The sequence below is a fragment of the Acanthochromis polyacanthus genome, chromosome 18, assembly GCF_021347895.1.
Source record: "Acanthochromis polyacanthus isolate Apoly-LR-REF ecotype Palm Island chromosome 18, KAUST_Apoly_ChrSc, whole genome shotgun sequence".
Lineage (NCBI taxonomy): Eukaryota > Metazoa > Chordata > Actinopteri > Pomacentridae > Acanthochromis > Acanthochromis polyacanthus.
This window is the reverse complement of record NC_067130.1, coordinates 23,979,128-24,001,472: the sequence shown is the minus strand read 5'-3', so window position 1 is coordinate 24,001,472 and position 22,345 is coordinate 23,979,128. Positions and strand designations below refer to the sequence as shown.

General features: G+C 40.3%; 1 protein-coding gene across 1 annotated transcript; it reads right to left on the bottom strand.

The window, feature by feature from the left end:
• Positions 1–4,050: 4,050 nt before the first annotated feature.
• LOC110969345 (chondroitin sulfate synthase 3-like) lies at positions 4,051–19,738 on the bottom strand. The gene is made up of 3 exons (XM_022219407.2): positions 17,420–19,738; positions 14,110–14,393; positions 4,051–12,235 (listed from the first exon to the last, which is right to left on the bottom strand). Exons 1-3 carry the CDS (start codon positions 17,982–17,984, stop codon positions 10,664–10,666), a joined length of 2,421 nt encoding a protein of 806 aa, XP_022075099.1. The 5' UTR covers positions 17,985–19,738; the 3' UTR covers positions 4,051–10,663.
• Positions 19,739–22,345: the final 2,607 nt, after the last annotated feature.

The window sequence follows — 22,345 nt, the reverse complement described above, 5'->3', positions numbered from 1 at the left end:
TCCTTCCATTTCAATAAGATTGCTTGCACAGTGCTCCTTGAGATGTTTAAAGCTTGGGAAATCTTTTTGTATCCAAATCCGGCTTTAAACTTCTCCACAACAGTATTTCAGACCTGCCTGGTGTGTTCCTTGGTCTTCATGATGCTCTCTGCACTTTAAACAGAACCCTGAGACTATCACAGAGCTGGTGCATTTATACCGAGACTTGATTACACACAGGTGGATTCTATTTATCATCATCAGTCATTTAGGACAACATTGGATCATTCAGAGATCCTCACTGAACTTCTGGAGTGAGTTTGCAGCACTGAAAGTAAAGGGGCCGAATAATATTGCACACACCACTTTTCAGTTTTTTATTTGTTGAAAAAGTATAAAATATCCAATAAATTTCATTCCACTTCACGATTGTGTCCCACTTGTTGTTGATTCTTGACAAAAAATTAAACTTTTATATCTTTATGTTTGAAGCCTGAAATGTGGCGAAAGGTTGAAAAGTTCAAGGGGGCCGAATACTTTCACAAGACACTGTATTTTAAGAAGATTGTTGGGCACACACAGGTGTGTGGTATTTGTTCTTAATGAGTGCCTTTACAATTCTGAGTTGATATTAACTGCTACTTTCAGTTGAAAAATCATCATCTTAGAAGCATGTACACATTGTCAGAAAACTGTATAAAATTCATGGGATTTCTGTTTTTCAAAATTTCATGTTTGTCTAAATGAATATCAGATTTTATCAAAGGTAGTCAAATGCTGTTTCTACTAGTTTAACCTGTCATCTTGCTTTGTCCCACGACCCTACAGAGGATTAGGCGGCATATAGATAATGGATGGATGGATGTAATTCTGTGTCACTCCATCAGTTGATGTATTTGTTGCATTTCATGTGACTAAGACCGATCAGTAAATGTTAAAGTGCTGTAATATTTGTGGGTTTTGAGTGCCCTCTATTGGTACTTTAACTTTACAGCAAAAAGATGTATGTGGAGAACCCAAAACATGAGGAGCATCAAAGAAAATTGTTGGATTTTTATTGTTATATCTTATTCATGAAGAAATATTTCTTTGTTATACAGTGTTGTGATTCATGAAGAAAATTAAACAGTATCTTGAATGAGAAACCAACTTCTAAGCAACTGATACAACAAGGAACAGCAATATTGATAACTGTATTAATTACACATTCACACAGTTTGCAGTTTTTTGCAGCTTTCTCACCTGCTTAAGCTTTGCAACATTTAGTCTGTACTATGTGTTTCTAAAAAACATCGTGTTTCTGTAGTATTACAATTTTGTCTTTATCCTTAAAATATGCCACTCTTGTGATTCGTCGTCTCACATCAACTTTACGTCTTCCACGTAAATGTATTCACATTCAAGTTCAGAAACCTTTGTTGACTTATTGTGTTGATAGTCAACTTTGTAACAGTAGTTGTTAAGTAAAGCCAGATTACAAAAAGATACCCTGGGTATGCTAAACTTTCTTCGTAGTATAGACCCTTGGAATCAAGAAATTGCATATCTTCTAGGTGCAAGTGTGAGTGTGTGAAGCAGGTTCATGCTCTGAAACTCCAGGGAGTGTTCCAGTTTCCATTCTACCATATAGTCTGCCAAAAAAGATTTAGAATGACCCAAATGCAGTGCACCAAAGATAGCACGATTTCCCATTACACCGGTTGTATTCTTAATTTTGTCCTACTAGCCACATTTCCCGAAATCTGTGGACTCTTACAGGAACTAAGTGTCCCCAATGAGGTCACAAATTTTGGTCTGCCTTTCAAGCATGCCCACTGCACGTGTGTCCAGTGAACAAATGGTACTCAAAGCAAATGTTTGTTTTAAGGACATTTTCATCAAATTCACCATTAAAAGAGGTGTAATTGAAGTTGTTCTGCCAGACTTTGGATGTGCTTTGTTTTTTACATACTTTTCATTGGTGGTGGCCAAGCACAGTGTAAGTTCTAAATTCTTGAGAAATCCTGTGATATATCTACATACTGCCAAGTCACAGCCAGCCTTTCAGAAACATCCAATGACATCCTCTCTGTTTGATATGCAAGGCCATGTGTGTAGCTATGTCTGCAACAATCATATAGACACTGTAAATTAGTCTATACTTCTATGTCCACAAGTATGGGAAAGCACACTAGGGTCCCCATGACATTCACTGTTTGTGCTGCAAGTACATTATAAAATCAGTCATGCATATACTTGGTAGTAGTGTGCATAAGCGGAATATGTAGATATGATCTTCTAAGCATGTATGCAACAAAGTCTTCTCATAAACTAGAAAAGTAGTATAGTAATAACAACTACATATCAGTACTTATGCGCAGCTGTCTATGTGCATATCAGAGCATTTGGATTTTTTACATTTTATTTTTAGATAGTTAACCATGTGTTTATATTTCTGGTTCAAAAATATCTAACCATATTGAATATGGTCAAATATAAATTCATTAAATCTAATAACAGTGCTGGTACCTTTATTTTATTATTATCACTCCCCATTGTTACCCTTACCAGTCGAGGCACACGTACTGAAGGCAGTGTTCTTCTGAACATCTTTGTGCAAAATAGCAGTAATGATGTAATGTCACTGAGACCTTCTATCTTATGTAGTTCCTGAAAAAAATAATTCCACAATTTGTATTTTTTAGCCCGTTTTTCAAATATTTCGATATGTCAGGTATGTAAAGTCTTTCTATATAGTGATAATTGGATACCCCACAAACAACAATAAAAAATATTGGCCAACTCTATGTGGAATTAATGCACAATACGGTACTCAAAATCCCAGCAATGCCATTAAATTTAGTACTCTTGATGGAATGCATACTCATTTGCTGGTAATCGTACAATGTAAATTTAATAAATGTGAAAAAAATCCACAAATGGCAGTCTATTCTAATACCCACTAAAGTCTTTATTTTATGTTGGATTGCGTTCTGTCTAATGAGAAATTTGTTGCATTAAGTACATTTGCATTATTCATGGGTGGTTTTGAATATCAGAGGATGTGCATCATAACTTTGATCAGATTGATTTTGTCAGGATTCCCCTCTCACCCCACTCCTTCCTGAGACCCCAAATCCCCTTCCCCTACCTAGTTTTCTGCCTCTCTCCCTCTCTTCCTTTCTCATTCTCTCCCTCTCTTCTCTCTGCAGGACTCGGAGCGGAGCAGGTCACAGCTGATTCCTGTTGCTAATCAGCAACCTCCTCTGAGCCTGGGCAGCTGTGTTGAATTCCATCAATTACTCCTCTGCAATAAAGACTGGCTGAACTCTCCACACCCTGCCAGATTTGTTGTGCTTGACTCCTGCAGTCAGTGCCTCTCTAGCCTTCTCACCTTCCTTGAGAAAAGACGCCTTTGCTAATTTTTGCCTGTCTTCTTTGTCTTGCCAGAACCAGCTGCCCAGAACCACCTGCCAAGCCCAACCGGACCCGCTGCTGACCTCACTGTCCTCCGGGTTCCTGTCCAGAACCCCTTTTCCCCTCCGAGACACCTCCAGAACCCTCCAAGGACCTAGCCCCCCTCTGAGCCCACCTGGACCCATTTCCCTCCTCCCAAAGACGTTTTCCCCCCCTCTGGCTCCCTCACAGCCGGGCTTGGAACCCCAAGAGTTCTGAACCACTCCCGGATCGCCCGAGCTCTGAACCCTTTCCTCCCAGAACCATCTCCTCTCCTCCCGGTTTCCTAGCCGCGGGGGGTTTCCAGTCTCCCTGCTCCACACTCTGCTCCCCCCGCCTCGCTGAGTGTGAGCCTCCGCCGATCCCCAGCCCCCAAGGACTCTGTGAACTGGACTCCTCCATTTTCCCTCAGATTCATCTCCCTCCCCGGCTCACTCTCATACAAATTCATTCCTCCCTGTGCAATAAATCCTCATTCTCCTCACTCCTGCCTCGGTAGTGTGGTTCTCTGCACGAGTCCAACCTAGTTCTGTGACAGATTTAAGCATCCTAAAGCCTCTTTCACTTAGAAGTTTTAACTCTGAAATAATGAACAATGTTCTTTTACTCAATTATGCACACATTTACAACACAGAATAACAATATAAAATTTATTGTAAGAAAAAGAAAGAGAAAAAACATGGAATACAAGCAGTGAGCTTATAAAAGTAAGTACACCAATCAAATCTCTGTCTAAACATTTATTGTAAAAGACAAGTTGTTACTATAGCAGTTGTTATTGCTGGCAGACTTTAAAGCCATTATTCTTAGGTAACAAGCAGCAATTTACCAAAGTGTACTGTAATTACCAGAGGAAAACAGCCTAGTAATAATCTCATAATAAAGAGATGTCTACAATTAATATGATAGTTTGATGCTGTGTTTACAAGATAAAGATACTGTAATTAGGAAAAACCTTCCTTGATATTCACACACTTTGATAGCTGCAATGTAATTCAATAAAAATCACAAAACAAAAAATGTTTATGGATTCCAGCGCTGTGAATTTTTGTCACTCACTGTAGATATTTCAGTCCTTTTTTACATAAGAAACTGCAACATTAAAATGGTACTGTAAATGTTCTGATTCTATAATTCTATTATATTAACATGTTTACCTCTTGGAATAGGGGTGTGCAGTGACTGAGATTTGAAAACAGCTGCCGAGATTCATGACAAAGAATAATTTCCTATTTTCTATTAATGATAAATGTTATAAATTGTTTTGTTAAAATAGTGAGAAAAATTGTTTAAAAAAATGTAGAAAAAACAGTAATAACCACTAAAGTATAGATGTAGCTTGTTATGGTAAATGGTAAATGGTCTATATTTATATAGCGCTTTACTATACCTGCAAGGTACCCAAAGCGCTTTACATGATACGTCACATTCACCCATTCACATAACCTGGCAATAGCCAGATTAATAATTGTGTAGTACTTGATAGTACTCCACAATGTCAATCTGGGACCGCTCCATGTAAATCCGTTCGGAGGAAAGAGGCACGGATTGGACAATGCAACAGTATGTCCCGCCTCTGACAGGTTTGTTTTTAGCCAATTGCGGGATCTTCACAACGAGTGGAGCCAATTGGTAGATTAAACTCTTACCAAAACCCGTAGGTAAAAAAGCACAAACATCTTTACCATCCAGAAATGCGCAAAGCGCCTCTCGTTGTTCTTCCTTCAAAGAAGCGATAGGAGATTCAGCTAAAACTGACTTAATAGCAGCATCTACACGATCATTGTCCTCCGTTGCCGTGTTTGTTTTGATCTACTGGCGCTTGGTGTCGTCTTCACACCCGAATATCCCGCCCCACACACGAATACTGCTGCGTGATTGGCCCGTGCCAACTTGGCTCTGTACGAACAGTGAATGCGGGAGCGGTGCAAGATGGTTTCTTGAGAGATTTGTGAACTCACAAATATCGCGAGAAATCAACTTGCTGGCAAGGTTACCATTCACACACACATTCACACACTGATGGCGGAAGCTGCCATGCAAGGCGCTAACCACGACCCATCAGGAGCAGTTAGGGGTTAGGTGTCTTGCTCAGGGACACCTCAACATGAGCACGATGGGCTGAGGATCGAACCGGCAACCCTCTGGTTGCAAGACGGCCACTGGCTCAGTTATGATGTGAAAATGACTGACTTTTCTAATTCTAACAAGAAACTGGGCAGATTTATACCATTTTCTGATAACCAAGCTAAATAAAAGCCTGTTTTAGAATTTTGTTTCAGTTACTATTTACCAGATTACTGTTTTGCACAATAGGAAGTGGGCATCATATCAGTTACAGCAAAAAGGTTGCAACACACCAGGTGGTAAGATGTGGTCCTGAGGAAGAGATGTAAACATCACGTTAACTATGGCAGTAAGAAAAAGTTAGTAAAAAGTTAACTACAGTCTACACAGAGCCACATAACCTATTGTCTCTTATGGGTGCATGATACACAAGCCGTTGCCTCAAACCAGGAAATTAGCTGCTCTCACAGTGGCTAAGGCTACACTAAAAGCTAGTAGCTTGGTTAGAAGGCAGCCACAAATCACCCTGCAACAGAGTCTAGACAACAAAAATAATAATGCTTTAATATATGGATCTCAGTGAGCTATAAAAGTGATAGAGCAGTGAAAGATTATGAAAACAGAACAACAGATGTAACTGTAGAGGTAAAACTGATCAATCTCAGTCGATCCTGCATAAACAGATGAGAGTATCTGTATTTTAATCACTCCTATTTCTATTTCAGTTATTCAGTCACAGTCACCCTTATAAATAAAGAAGTCTGGTTATAAATGATAGCTTCCCTGCTATCACATGCTGTTAAGACATTACATGTAGTGTATATCAGTTCCCAATATCAATGATCAGCCTTTGTTGATCACCAATAATCAGCACTGGTATCAGTCAGCCCCTCCAAAAACCCATATTGGTCAATCCCCAGTCAAGACATGACAGGATCAGCACTGGCCCAACTTACTGATAATATCATGTGCTGAATCATCGGGGAGTCAATCAAAATTAAGCTATTGAAATGACTATTGCTACACCATGTTTAAGATTATTTTATTGTGCCTTGAAAAGGGTCTGTATGCTTCTAGTCTGACTCACTGGATGAAGACTGCAGCTATCAGTCTGCCATTGGTTGTGGATGTCACGGCTTCAGCTTTTTCCTCCCTATCAGCTGTCTTTGTGATACCATTTCTAAAATCCCCTGCACTACAGGAAACAACAGCTTCCTACCACAACCTACCACAAAAAAAATTTCAAGTTTTCCAGAAGGATTTGATTTTGCAATAAAGGAGCCCTGATAGTTAGCCCTCCTAGATAACCCTGACCACCTGCTTAAGCCCCTGCTGGACAGGCAGTGGAGCAGCACTTCCAACAGGCTGGTCCAGCTACACTGCCACAAGGACAGATACTATAGGAAACCTTTCCTGTCACAAGCAATAACTCTGTTCACTGTATCACCCCTGGCTGGCAGAGAGCTCTCAGTATTCTCTGCCTTGTAGCACTTTTTCCCCAGTTCTGTAATTTGAAATTGCACACTTTTTTAATACTCTTGCACACAAGTTGAACTATGAAACACTATAACATTTGTACATCCTTTACATAGGACATTTTGCTTTTTGTGTTACTCTTATTGCTTATTTTTTTATTTACTGCACATTTTTACTTAGTTATCTGTATTTATGGTGGTGGGAACTGTACTCTTACGACTATAGCAGACAATTTCCCCCTCATTGGTTAATACAGTATTTCTATTCTATTTATCTGTTTCATTTAATCACGTTGACTGAATAACTGTTCTTCCCTAATTCTACCGGAACATGAACTGTGCAACAGGGGAGATAAAACACTAGATCAGGTGTATGTCAATGTAACTAATGCATCAAAGCAGTCACGGATTACAAGAGAGCAACAGCTACCTTGATGGACTGCATGGACACCTTGTCAGAGGAGCAGAATTACTTCTATGCCCGTTTTCCAGGGACAGCACAGAGCCAGAACTGCTCCCCCGCCCCTCTTGTGATATCACTCCAGTCCCAAGCATGCATGCAAGACTCTGTCTGCATGACACCAACCTCAGAAAAGCAACGGGACTAGATAAGGTGCTGGGACGGGTCCCGAGAGTCTGTGTGGCTGAGCTATCTGAAGTCTTCACCACCATCTACACCAGGGATGTCAAACTCATTCCACATAGGGCCGGTGTGGCTGCAGGTTTTTGTTCCAACTAAGCAGCATCACACCAGACCTGACTCATTTAATCAACCAATCTCAGTCTCCAGACAGGTGAATGGTCAGACTGTGTGCTCTAGGCTACAGCATTTAGTTCCAACATACCTACAGCACACAGTCTGACCAATCACCTGTCTGGAGACTGAGATCGGTTGATTAAACGAGTCACGTCTGGTGTGATGCTGCTTAGTTGGAACAAAAACCTGCAGCCACACCGGCCCTTTGTGGAATGAGTTTGACATCCCTGATCTACACCATGCCACTGTCAACAGTGCAGGTCCCAGCCTGCTTCAAAGCACCAACAATTGTTCCTGTTCTCAAATAGACAAGCGTCCCATGCCTGAACAGTTGTAGACCTGTTGCACACCCCCCCCCATACAAGCCAAATGCCTGGAGTGGCTGCTCATCAAACACATTAAGCATGCAATACCACAGACACTTCATCCTTATGAAATTGCATATAGAGAGAACAGGTCAACAGAAGACACCATCGCTACTGTGCTCCACACTTCATTAGGACATCTTGAGCACAAAAACACCTATGCGAGGCTGCTCTTTGTCATCTACAGCTCAGCTTTTCACACCATCCAGCCGAACAAACTTTGATTTCATACTACACAACCTTGGTCTGAAAAGATAGGATTTTGGACTTTCTCACAAACCATTCACAGTGTGTTGGAGCTGGCTGGCAGACCTCATTCACCCTCCTCATCAACACCAGAGCAGGGTTGTGTGCTTAGTCCACTGCTCTACACATTTTTCACACACGACTGCTGTACCTCTTTTCTCACCAATCTTATTGTCAAATTTGCTGAGGACACCACGGTGTCAGCTTACAGAAGTGAAGTACAACATCTGGCATCATAGTGTGGAAACAACAACTTGGCTCTCAACATTAAGAAGATCAAGGAAATGATTGTGGACTTTCACAAAAAAGGACAATCCACCCATACAGCACTTTCTATTAGGAGTGAGGTGATGGAAAGAGTTACAAACTTTAAGCTCCCGGGTGTGACTATGACAGAAGATTTTTCATGGGGTCAATAACACCATCTCGGCTGTGGGTAAAGCCTGGCAACACCTCTACTATTTGAGGAGACTGAGAAGTGCTACAGTTCTTCAGCAGCTCATGGTGAACTTTACAAGTGTGCCATTAACATGCCATTAGCATACTGGCTTATGGTTTCTTAGTGTGGTACTCCAGCTGCACTAAGGCTAAGCAGCAGGCCCTTCAGAGGGTGGTGAAAACAGCAGGGAAAATCATCGGGACCAGTCTCCCGGACATCAGCACCATCTACACCATACACTGTCTACAGTGTGTGCATAGTGTCCTGTGTAATCTACTCACTACTTGTTGTAACTGCTGCCTTTTGGGAAGACATACAAGTCCATCTGCACAAAAACCACCAGGCTGGCCCACAGCCTCAATCTTCAGGCAGTGAGGGTAACAGCCGTGCCCTCAAACGATACCTTGTTGTTATTATAACTGTATTATGACAATGACAATAAAGTATTGAATTATGCTGAACCATCATGGTCTAAAATTAATACAAGCAAGGTAAGCTAATCATGGCAACTACAGGTCAGCGAGAAGACTGAACTTGAAAGTGGAAATGAGAGACACTGTTGAGCAGAGGCTTGCATTACTAGTCCAGTACCACAACAGAAATCATTGTGGCACAGTAACCACACTGTCCCAACATCAGGTCTACACAAAGCTATTTTTAAAAATTCACTGGAAGATTAAGGTACGTAGACTAACTTAACGCATTAAGATAGGCCAACTCCCTCGCTCACAGACTCACACTCAAAGAGAAACATACATACAGATTGTTCAGTACAGTGAAGATGATGCTCAGGGTACAGTAGCCACCCAAAGCCACATTGACTTCATTCCTGGAAAGCAGAGTGACAGAGTATTCAATTTATGGATTAATAGAGTTTCGGGTGGTGTTTTTGCTGCATACTGAAACTTCAGTCAATCAGTCAGTTGCATCCAATGGTATCGGTGGCATGAATAAAGTTCTTCATCCAGCTCTCTCTGTCCAACATTGCAGTCAGACATTCTTTCCCTGCTAGACCAGTGTCTTCTTCAAGTACCTTCCTTATGTTGTGCAAGGCCTGCCAACCCTTTTGATAGCATCAGGTTTCCATAACAGTACTCGACCAGCTGCTTTGCTGTGTCCAGCTAATGCTAGTCTACGTTGCCTAATTTACATATTGGACAAATGCGCATGGGGACCATATAACAACTTGTTGGTAAGATGCAATTTCCAGGAGATGTTTTGTACCTTCCGTAGCATTCTGGTATAAGTCCTATCAATTCTCTTTGAGAGAAAGTGGCAACACATTAAAACACCACTTTGAGTAAAACTGTCAATACTTAAATGCTTTGATGCCAATATATACTTTTTCCTTTAATTTGCATTTCATTCATTATATTTTGGGTGATACAGCTTGTTCTTTGGGTCATTTATTTTAATTTCCAGGTTTGGTACTCAGATTAGCCAAGTATTTGTAAAAATGTTAGCCCAGCCTCTAAGATGAAAAAAGGTCAAGGCTTTATATTTCCATCTCTGGCACAGTCAAATGCTTTAGTAAATAGTAAGTGTACCAGCCAACATCCAGCTGCAACCAGTCAGTGGTTTTTCCAGCTGTGGATTAAGTGGATTAAGTAACCAACATGCTTACTTGCTTTCACAGCACACTGCATGTAGCAGTTGTAGACTTGGTTCTATTCGAAGTCCTTCGGATATGTTCAACGGTGGTCTACCAGCTATCAAGTCAGTTTGGATCTTGTGTGGTTTTACCTGGCTAATATTGCAGATATGACAGCCTTGGTTCTTTCCTGGGAACATTTTCAAGCCTCTGAAAACCTCTGATCCACAGATATGCTTAAGCAGACTATCACCATCTCTGTTTAAGCCTGAGGTAACTTGCTTGAAGAAGCCCTGTAGAAGTAGAACGTCAAGATGAAGTTCTGTTATACCCTACCTCTATGTGTTTCTCCAGCCACATCTCTGCTAACTGCATTGTTGATGCAAATGTACTTGCTCTTGACCCAAGGCACATTTTGTGTTGCTTCTGTTCAAGACTTGCATTGCAGTGTACAGGATGATAAATGTGGACCATTCCAGGTTCTTGACTGCGAAACACTTTCAAATCAGAATGAATAACTTTTGTAAACAAGTCTACATCTTCCAATCCCCAGCCTAGGATTGATGTGTCAAAACCTCCAGCTTTTATTAAGTCACTCCTGAAAATACAAGTGATTCCAAAGCCATAATCTCGCCAGAAACCATTTTTCTTGGTAAGGACAAATTTGTTATCTCTTTGGGCTTTTTCACCATACACTATCTTAGGGTTGTACTGACTAAAGACAACAGGGAAATAGACCCGTCTTCCTTGAACAGCATTTTCTCTGCAGCGTTGCAAGGCATCACCACTAAAGATAAGATCAATATCGCAGAAGAAGAGTAGAGTATCATTATCAAGTTGTGAAGAGCCCAGCTCCAAAGCCAGTCCTCGTGAAAAGTTGCCTGTCATAGAGACTACAGACAGGTCAGCTTTGGGATATTTCCTGTTGTAGTCTTTGATTAACTGAAAATGCCTTCTTCTGTTCTGGCTGGTCCCATTGTCTACCAGAATGATGGAGAGCCTAACATTTTGTTGGGGTATGAGACATACTTTCTCAAAGTTTTCCATAAAGTGGACAAAGGTGTTATAGCGACCAGACAATGGGACAAGGATGTTGACCTTTCTCTGGCTTTGCTCCCACAGCTCCCTGGCTGATTCATAGAATTGGAAAGGTGACAAGAACTTCAGAGAGTTGGATAGAAAAGACAGAGACTGGGATTCAGAGTTGATTGCAGCCACAAGTTCAGCTACATCCAACCCTTCAGTTTCAGTAAAGAACGGTCGGCTAAAGGACTGCTGAAGGTAAGCATGCCGCCTCACAGGCACTGTTACCTTACGTCCCTTATGTTTTTTGTATAAAAGCAGTAAGTCTAAGATATATTCTGCGCCATGCATTGGATCCACCCTGTAATAACCATACTGAATCTCTTTAAAGTCAATTATCCTGCCACGTGTTTTTGAATTCTCATTAATCATTTCCATGACCTGCAAAATAATGTCTTCTAGTGCTGATCGAAGCAAGCTCCCAAGGCTTTGCCGGGCCACCTTGTTTTCAACTGCAGAATAAATATGACGGCCTGTCAGGAAATCCCACTCAATTACATCATTTCTCTCATTGGCCTGATAGCGCATGTAGGAAGGAGGAGATCCAAACTGTTGGTCTTCCCACAGTACTTCAGTATCACTGAGGTAACTCATAATCAAGCCTTCACGATGGAGCAGGATGGTACGATAACGAAGCCTTGAGATCTCACGGCTAAGCATGAAGCTGTGGAGCCGATACTGGTAGGCAGGTTTTTTGTTGGGGTGGAGTGTAATGGCATTGTGGATCTTGCTACTGTGAAGTTCTTCAATGAAACCTTTCTTGTTGTGTTCGTAGTTCTCGTAGAAAAGCTGCTGCATCTGTGGAATGAATTTCAACACAATGAAAAAAGCATGGATGATGTCCAAGCATCAGTAACCACAACACTTTTGACAAGTTTTGCCACCTTAAAAAATAATGTGTTCTTTTAAAGTTATTTTTGGCTTTATTAGATAGGTATAGTTGAGAGGCAGACAGGAAAGCAGGGAGACAAATAGGGGGAAGACATGCAGTAAAGGGCCGTGAGCTGAAATCGAATCCAGGCCGCTGCATTGAGGACTATAGCCCCTGTTCATGGGTCGTCCGCTCAACCAGTTGAGCTATCTGGGGCCCCCCAATAACTGTGCTCTTAATCACAATGCTCTCTTCATTATAGATTCATGGTCTACTGAGCAGTAACCACTGTTTTAATTCAATTTTATTTATATAGCGTCAGTTACAATCAAATTGTCTCAAGACGCTTTACAGAACCCATATGCCTGACCCCCAGAGCAAGCCCAAAGGCGACAGTGGCAAGGAAAACACCCTTTTAACAGGGAAAAAATCTTGAGCAGAACCCGGCTCTATATAGGGGGGACCCATCTGCCTGCTGGCCGGGCGGGTTGAGAGGGACAGAGGAGGGCAAGAGGGAGGGATGGGAGAAGAGGGAGGGGTGGGAAAGCAAGGAAAATACAACACACATTTGGATACATGTACTGTATGACAAAATATGTGACTCAAACAAAGTATAAGCTGACATTGAAAACTGACTCATAATTTACTCTTTACTGGTCATAATTTACTGGCCAATATACTGAAAAGTCTTTTCAGTGTGTTCAACATTCTTAAAACAGAGAATTCAACAATGTAAGCTGTATCAAGGAAAGACAGTAAAAAGGCAGAAAAAAATCAAGGTCAGTCAGATTAATTTAGAAACAAAAATAAAAGCGAGCAAAAAAAAGTTGTGTATTTCTGTACAACTGAGTTCTATTTTTCCTTTGGTGGTTCTCTCACTTTCAGTTTTGTAGTGAGATTGACTGCTTGTGTTTTGTTTTTGTTTTGTTTTTTTACCCTGTGGGGCTTTGGTGTGGTGATGCCATCACATTCCCAGATTCAGCAATTAGACCAAAACTATATACAAATATAGCCAAAATTATTTTTTCTTGTAGCAACGGAAGCAACTCTAGCAATTTCCATCTGCTAATATTCACAAGTCAGAAGAAACATAAAAAAGTATGAGGTGTCGTGTTGTGTCTTGTCATTACAACCAGTAAAGTTCTATTCTCTGGTCCCATCTCAATAATAACTCAAGGAATCTCTGTATGTATACATGTATTTACTAAATACTGACTGATAGGGCCTGAATACAAATGTTGTGATATTTTATATTTTTAATTAATTGACCTTATTTGGTAGAAATCTGATTTCACTTTGACATAAAATAGTCCTTTTTTTCCAGAAAATATTATTGGTCATTGATGAAAAGCAACAAAAAGGGGAAAACTTCAAAGGCCCTTTTTATGGGCACTGTCTATACACTGATCAGGCATAACATTATGAACACATGCCTAATATTGTGTTGGTCCCCTTTATGCTGCTAAAACTCCTCTTACCCAAAACTCCGCTTGACCTGCTATGCTTAGGTGTGTGGTACATTTCAAACCCCCACATGAATGTCAGGACTCAAGGTTTTCACAGCAGAACATTGCATTACAACAAGATAATCAATGTTTAATTCACTTTAATTCACTTTTCACTTGTCAGTGTTCATAATGTTGTGGCTGATCGGTGGATATCTCTACATTACATTTGAAAAGTTACTTCCTTTGTCTAAATTTCCACAGAACTGATTGAATCCCACCATTGCCTGTGACTGCAGATTCCATGATATTCTAGGAACCTACAAGAATAGAAAGCAGTTTGACTCAGTCCATACCTCATAGGACCACACACACTGTGTTCCTCCAAAGCGTCGCACACAGCGGCCCACCTCCACATCCTCATGGGTGGTGTACATCTCACGCAGACAGGTACTGATGTGAGGGACCATCCTACGCAGCACCTCTCTACTAAAGATCATCCCAGGGCCTCCCATGCAAAAGTTCTCTCCAGGCTCCAGGGCCAATCTGCCTAGCTCTTCAGCCATACCCAGGCCTGTCTGGCCTAGGTAATGAGGCTTGCTGCTGTTCAGCGACCGAAGGAACAGCTCAAGCTTCTCTCCTGGCAGGGGTGAAATGGGAGAAATATTACAGTTACACACGTGGACAAAATTGTTGGTACCCCTCAGTTAAAGAAGGAAAAACCCACAATTGTCACTGAAATCACTTGAAACTCACAAAAGTAACAATAAATAAAAATTTATTGAAAATTAAATAATCAAAAACAGCCATTACTTTTGAATTGTTGATTAACATAATTATTTAAAAAAACAAACTAATGAAACAGGCCTGGACAAAAATGATGGTACCTCTATAAAAGATTGAAAACTATTTGACCAGAGTGACATGATTAACTCAGGTGTGTCATTTAATTGACATCACAGGTGTTTCCAAACTCATAATCAGTCAGTCTGCCTATTTAAAGGGAGACAAGTAGTCACCCTGCTGTTTGGTGAAAAGGTGTGCACCACACTGAACATGGACAACAGAAAGCGAAGGAGAGAATTGTCCCAGGACATCCGAAAAAAAATTATAGACAAACATCTTAAAGGTAAAGGCTATAAGACCATCTCTAAACAGCTTGAAGTTCCTGTGACAACAGTGGCTCATATTATTCAGAAGTTCAAGACCCACGGGACAGTAGCCAACCTCCCTGGACGTGGCCGCAAGAGGAAAATTGATGACAAATTGAAGAGACGGATCGTTGGAATTGTATCCAAAGAGCCCAGAGCAACCTCCAAAGAAATTAAAGGTGAACTCCAAGGCCAAGGTACATCAGTGTCAGATCGCACCATTCGTCGTTGTTTGAGCCAAAGTGGACTTCATGGGAGACGACCAAGGAGGACACCACTGCTGAAAAAAACTCATAAAAAAGCCAGACTGGAATTTGCAAAAATGCATGTTGACAAGCCACAAAGCTTCTGGGAGAATGTCCTTTGGACAGATGAGACCAAACTGGAGCTTTTTGGTAAGGCACATCAACTCTATGTTCATAGACTCAAAAACCAAGCATACGAAGAAAAGAACACTGTCCCTACGGTGAAACATGGTAGAGGCTCAGGAATGTTTTGGGGCTGCTTTGCTGCATCTGGCACAGGGTGTCTTGAAAGTGTGCAAGGTACGATGAAATCTGAAGACTATCAAGGCATTCTGGAGAGAAATGTGCTGCCTAGTGTCAGAAAGCTTGGTCTCAGTCGCAGGTCATGGGTCTTCCAACAGGACAACGATCCAAAACACACAGCCAAAAACACCCAAGAATGGCTGAGAGAAAAGCGTTGGACTATTCTAAAGTGGCCTTCTATGAGCCCAGATCTGAATCCCATTGAACATATGTGGAAGGAGCTGAAACATGCCATTTGGAGAAGACACCCATCAAACCTGAGACAACTGGAGCTGTTTGCTCATGAGGAGTGGGCCAAAATACCTGTTGACAGCTGCAGAACGCTCATTGACAAATACAGAAATCGTTTAATTGCAGTGATTGCCTCAAAAGGTTGTGCAACAAAATATTAAGCTATGGGTACCATCATTTTTGTCCAGCCCTATTTCATTAGTTTGTTTTTTTAAATAATTATGTTAATCAACAATTCAAAAGTGATGGCTGATTTTGATTATTTAATTTTCAATAAATTTTTATTTATTGTTACTTTTGTGAGTTTCAAGTGATTTCAGTGAGAATTGTGGGTTTTTCCTTCTTTAACTGAGGGGTACCAACAATTTTGTCCACGTGTGTATCAGGCTGAGTAAAGTTTGAAATTTATAGAAAACGTATCTAATTTGATGCATTGCTTTGCTCAATATAAGGATGTACATATATCGACAAAAAAAGGAAAGGAAAGCATGTATGCATCACATCTAACTACATCATGTTAAAATTTCATAAGGACTTGACTGCATTAAAAATGTGACAAATGTGTACAAAGACAACTATTGAGACTTCTGAATGACTTTGTTGAATATTATTTGTACAGGGGTCTGGAATGATTAATTCTGAAATTATTATACATCAGTCTCACCTAAATAACAGAATGGTTTTGTCTTCAGGGAGACCAGTAAAAATGTCTGTCACTGAAGCCAAATCTTAACACAAGGGGCCCCACTTACTTTGATAACACTTGTGACAAAAAAAAACCAAAACAATTTAACAATGGTTCATTCCAAATAGTGCAGTTTAGTGCAGCAACACAATGCCTTCTTATAAGGAAAAACACAATGCATTTGAGTTCTATGGCTCACTTGTATAGGCTTAAGGGTCATGCCACAATTGGAGGACATTTTACATCCCTCCCATCAAATTTTAAATAATCCATGTACAAAATACTAAAACATGCAGCTTTTGTGTAAATGTTCTTGTCCTGAGACCAAATCTAAAAAAAAAGGATTAAAAAAATGTTTGAAAATATTTTTTAAAAATACCAAATAAGTCTGGAGTTCCCCCAAACTGTCATTTTTCTCTTCTACCACCCCTCTGATGACTAAATTCAATAATTATCATGGATTGAACGGGTGTCCCATGCATGTTAGCATGAACTTTTTTGCTGGTAGAACAAGAAAACGGTGCATCACGTGATACGCTGGAATTATCATCAAAGAAGGGGTAGAGCAAAGCTATGTCCTCTCTTCTATTTTTCATATTTTCATAACATTGTCAGCCTTGCCTGAATGTCTCACCCAACTCATATTATCAGGATAAGACAAATTCTTTTAAGTTTTTTCCATAAGTAAGTTTGTCCTCTTGGTCAGCAGTAATAGCCAGATAAATATCTTGCTTCTACTTCTGAGAAAATGCTAACATTAGCACAGATTAGCAACCCTGTTACTATGATTAGAGTAGGGTTTGTAAACAAATAAAACATGGAATAAAATTGGTATCATTGATGTGCAAACTAAGCAATCAAGCCTTTCACAGTTTATTACCTCTTATTAATGAATATGGAGCAGAAAACTGAAAAATAGAAGGTTAATTTTTCAAAAAAATTTGAAGCCCAAATGTCCTCCAGTTCTGGAATGACTCATAGGCATTTCAGACTGACTAACACAGTCAGTCTCTCACATAAACGCACACAAGCATCTTTTTCCAATAGTCACCTCTTATATACACATCATCATCTGCCCGCATGAACCACTCGTATTTATCCAGGTAGTGGTCGTGGATGTACTTGAGCATCATGAAGGACTTCTTCTGTGGTGGATAGGAGTCGTCAACACCTGGCAAAGAAACCACTGGGACGGGGACGGGCATGTGGCCGGTACCAGACCCCGCACTGGAGAAGAACTCCACCTTTCCTGGGATGGAGCTCGTCCATGTCTCATAAGCAGCCACGGCTCGGGTGCTCAGGTATTTTTTGGCTGTCATCACGCCAACAAAGAGGAAATGCTTTGGTCTGCTGATGGCTCTGTCAGTATCTCCGCTACGGTTTCCTGCACTGAATGATCTGTCCTCTTCCTGAATAAACTGTTGCCGTTTTTTTAAAGACTGGGAATTCCCGAGGTTGTCAACACCTTTAGCGGAGTCACTGTAGTATGAACACATGGGAGACTTTTTCCTTTTACTTTCCAGAACCTGAGGTACGATCAGCCAAGAGGAGGCGGTGAATCCGAGAAAAACACCGAAGATGACGGTCGTCCACGTTCTCCTTGACTTTAGAGCCATTGCCGTTTACTGGAAGAAGAGTTGAGCTGTGCGGTTAATAGAGAGTAAATGTATGAATGCTACCGTTGTCTGAGGTGCTGACGTGTATGGACAACATCCATCCAACATCTCTGTGGAGCATTCTGTGTCTACTTGACGTAGAAAAACACAGCTGCCACATATGACAGCATAATGTACGAGGTCTAAAATAATTGTATTCTGTTCAGAATAGTCAGAAGCAGTTGTCCCGTCAGCAACTATAACTCACAATTCCAGGGTACAAAAATTTGTAAAGCAAATGCAGTTCCGACTGAAAGCTGCACTGAATCCGTCAGATGTCTGGAGAGGAGTTTCTGTGGTTTATTATCCAGTCATATCCACGATCTGATGGCTGCTCGTCACCATCGTGCTTTTCTAGGATGTAGGTTCAGTATTATCACCACCGCTCTGCTCGTCGTCTCGTTGAGCTGCAGCTCCCTCATCATCCGTCACGTTTATACTGATGTGTTTCATAGTCTGCCGTCTCTTCCCAGCATCTGTTTCTACTTTCCGTTTTAGGAAACAACAGCACGAATTCCAAGCTATTTGCCATTTTTCAAAATAAAAGTAGAATTTCCTTTAATGTGAAGAATTCAATAACTAATCGTGTCATATTTTTTCCAACAGCAAAGTGACTGCAAAGTATGTGACCCAATCGTATGCTGTAATAGTTGTTCTAATAAATAATCAATCTCACAGCCGGACGCAAAGGCTTTTAGAGGGCTGTGCTACGAAGCGAGATTAGTATGTTGAGCCGGATGGTGTGTGTCCACAGAATCTGTCAGTTCCTCGCTTCCCATGCATTGGCTATGCGAAACACTTTATTTAGCTGGATAGATCTCTGTTGTAACTTGTGCTGTCGAGCTAACATGGTTCGTGGCGAGCTATGTTTAGAGTTTCGGATATAAACTGAGACGAGAAATAAGCTATGCAGTTGCTGGATCTGTCCTCATTTTAGTTCAACAGCAGCTTATTCACTTCGAACGATGTGGTTATCTCAGACAGCTGATACAGCAGCTTCTTCCTGTCTTCCAACGGCCAATCTCTTCAGAATAAAAGCTACGTTTAAAAAAACACTACAGATGCTTTTCATACAATTACAATACGGCGGAAAAGGTTATTTTTTCGTTAGATATTATTCAAAGTGAAAATTTAGCCTTTTATAGACTCATTACACACAAACAGTACTATTTCAAGCTTTTTTGTTTTAATTTTGATGATAATGGCTTGTGGTTCCTAAAGCCCTACACACAACCACAGTCACGGAGAAGACTGCTGCTTTGACAGCCGTCCAGAAAACGATCTCTGACACCCTCCACGTGGAGGGTAAGACTCAAAAGTACACTGTTGAAAGGACTGGCTGTTCACAGAGTGCTGTAAGCATATTCATGAAGTTAACTATAAGAACTTTGCATCTACACACATGAGTAGTGCACAAACAGCAGAGTCATATACACCCACTGCTGTCTAGACATGTCATGTGTTGACCCTTCTATCAGCCCCGGTAGCTCACTGCGGTCAGGCCAGCCGCCTCTCGTTTCTCCGTAGTCAAGCCAGCCACTCCTACATTTTCAGTGCGCTCTTACCGTCAGCTTACGGTAAATGCACGACCGCGCATCATTTCCGGTTTAAAAAATAAAGCGCTGCATTCGCAGATGTATTATACAGCAATGTTTTAAGTAACTGACTCAGCTTAACTGTTAACTATCGAATTGTACGGCTAATATTTATACTAAATAAATAGCTTGAAGTATAAGAAGCTGAAAACTTGTTTATCTATCTATCTGTCTGTCTGTCTGTCTTTAAAATTGTGAATTCAACTAAAAAGTGATGTGTGTCATCCCGGTGATCTATTAGTGTGATAATAAAATAAACCTCAGTCGAAAAGTCACATGATCTGGACTGTAATGAGAAGACATGCTGATATTTACATTAAAAAATGTTTAATTTTTTGCTTTAAAATCTTTTAAGCCAAACTATTTCTTCTTCTTTGGGGTATGCTGACCAGGTAAGGTAGGATTGTGATTCTGCATTAGTTTGGGGTCAATACGTCACATGACCTGAGAGCTATTGAGCAAAAAAGCTCATATTTACTGTAAAAAAAACTGTTAAAAATCAATAATGTCCTAAAATAAAGGTTGTTGCTAGAGGTACGGACCCATACCCGTAGCCTGTGGACTACGGATACGGCACTTGCCATTTGCCAATCAGATACGCGAGATCTGGTCACGTGACTCCCGGTAGACGCTAGCTGTACAGACCCGTAGCATCGGTACGACAGGTACGGACCCTAAACCTGACCCTAACACTAACCCTAACCTTAACCTTTGCTTACCTTTCAACAGTTTGCAGTGGTTAGCAGCTTCTTGACTCGCGAGACTCACGTACGGGTCCGTATCTGTCTGGCAAATGGAAAGTGCTGTACCTGTAGCCTGTGGGCTGCGGATACGGACACGTATCCATAGACACTACCTAAAATAAAATATAAATTGCCGTATGTTGACCATCTTTAGTAGCACTATCATTCTGCATTAGTTTGGGGTCAATAAGTCACATGACCTGAGAGCTATTGAGCTAAAATGCTAATATGTACTGTAAAACATTAATAATAAATTCATAAAGCATTCAAATGTAATAAAACCTGGTGTGTCTTGATCACCTTTTACAGTCCTGTCAATTCTTATTGATTTGGAGTCTCTAGGTCGCATGACCTGGGACCTATTGAGCCATAATGCTAATATTTACAGTGAAATATCAATATAAAATATGCAAAGTATCCAGATGGAATAAAAAGTGCTGTGTCTTGATCACTCTATGAGATGCTCTTATCCTGCATAGATTTGGTGTCTGTAGGTCACATGACTTGGAAGCTATTGAGCTAAAATACTAATATTTACATTTTGAAATGAATTAAAAACTCATTAAAAAATATTAATAGTCTCCAAAAGCAATAATAAAGTCTGTGTAATAAACCAGGTCTAAATCTATTTAGCCAAAAGATCACATGACCTGGGAGTTATAGAGCTGTAATGCTCATAATTACAGTATAAAATACATGAAAAATTCACAAATCATATTAATTGTGTCCAAATGTTCATTCAATGTTTCTAAGTGTGACAAAGAATCTATGAACTACAAATCCCTATATTTGAGTGCCGTAACGTATCATAACATAATGTAACATAACGACACGTCAGGTCTTTGCTCTTCTTTTCTCAAACGACCCATCGCACAACTCTGACTCCAAATGGTGTTCTGGATATTGAGCAGCACGTGTGTTACGGGCTCAGTCACGTGTGTTACGGATACTTATTTCATTGATAATTAAAGGTTAACTTACGTGAGGCAGAAAAAGGAAGAGCAACCAAATCAACCAAAATGAAATATATTTCATTTTGGTTGATGGCTATGACTGGTCTTTATATTGTAAGTGACAATTTTGTGGTATTTTCTAAGATTCACAAGAGTCATGGTACTTGTGTCCAAACTTATGGCCATGGCTGTAGATGAGTTTGTTTTCGATGAGTTGTGGAAAAAAATCACATTTTACCAGCAGGTGGCAGCAGAGTCAAAGTGGTGCAATACTGAAACTCAAGACTTTTATTAATTAGTATTGCTTTGTAGGCCAAGAGTCCCTTAAGCAACTTGGTCTTTCCTGATTTGAAACGGTATAAAATTTATGGATCTGATTTGTGATGTAATTATTGTTAGAGTGTGATCGTGTTCCCTAAGTGATAATCAGTATCAGATTGGGTATTTTAATATTCTCTAGTACATCATAGTTGGTTCTATACTATCCACATAAGAGGTCATGCAAGGTGGCAAAGTTTTAATCAGTGTAAAAATATACATTCACCACAGTATGTTCCCAGGAGGACTATCCTGGTCGTGGATTTAGGATTAACATCCACCTTTTGAGCTCCACCTGCAAAACAAGATGGTACATTATATACCTATTACCAAGGTTTTCACCCTTTTCAAAACTAATTTGTCAAAAGTAGTGAGAAATATTACAGTACTTGATGGAAAAACAAAATAAACATTGCTGGAATGTGTGCTTTGGAAAAATGCGCATGTTTCAGATACTGCCATCGGAAATAGGGATCCATTTGAAGAATTCTTCAGTGTTTCCTCCTACCCTACAGATCTACTTCTGCAGAGTATACTTATATAGAGCTACAGAGCAGAGTACATAGACTAATGTAAGAGCACATTATTAGTAAGATAACCTTTGTAGCTTTATATTTGTTTACTTATTTGAAAGTGAGAATATTTGCATTAATTTAAACAACTCCAAAGATCTTCTCTAGTTGGTATCGTTTAGTTAAAACATTAAGAGGCTA

Excerpts from the sequence above, each read along its gene's own strand:
- LOC110969345 (XM_022219407.2), bottom strand. The coding sequence starts at position 17,984 with ATGGCTCTAAAGTCAAGGAGAACGTGGACGACCGTCATCTTCGGTGTT. Across the intron at positions 14,394-17,419 it reads TGATGATGTGTATATAAGAG|GAGAGAAGCTTGAGCTGTTC; the intron begins GTGACTATTGGA and ends CACCCCTGCCAG. Across the intron at positions 12,236-14,109 it reads AGTGTGTGTGGTCCTATGAG|ATGCAGCAGCTTTTCTACGA; the intron begins GTATGGACTGAG and ends TTCATTCCACAG.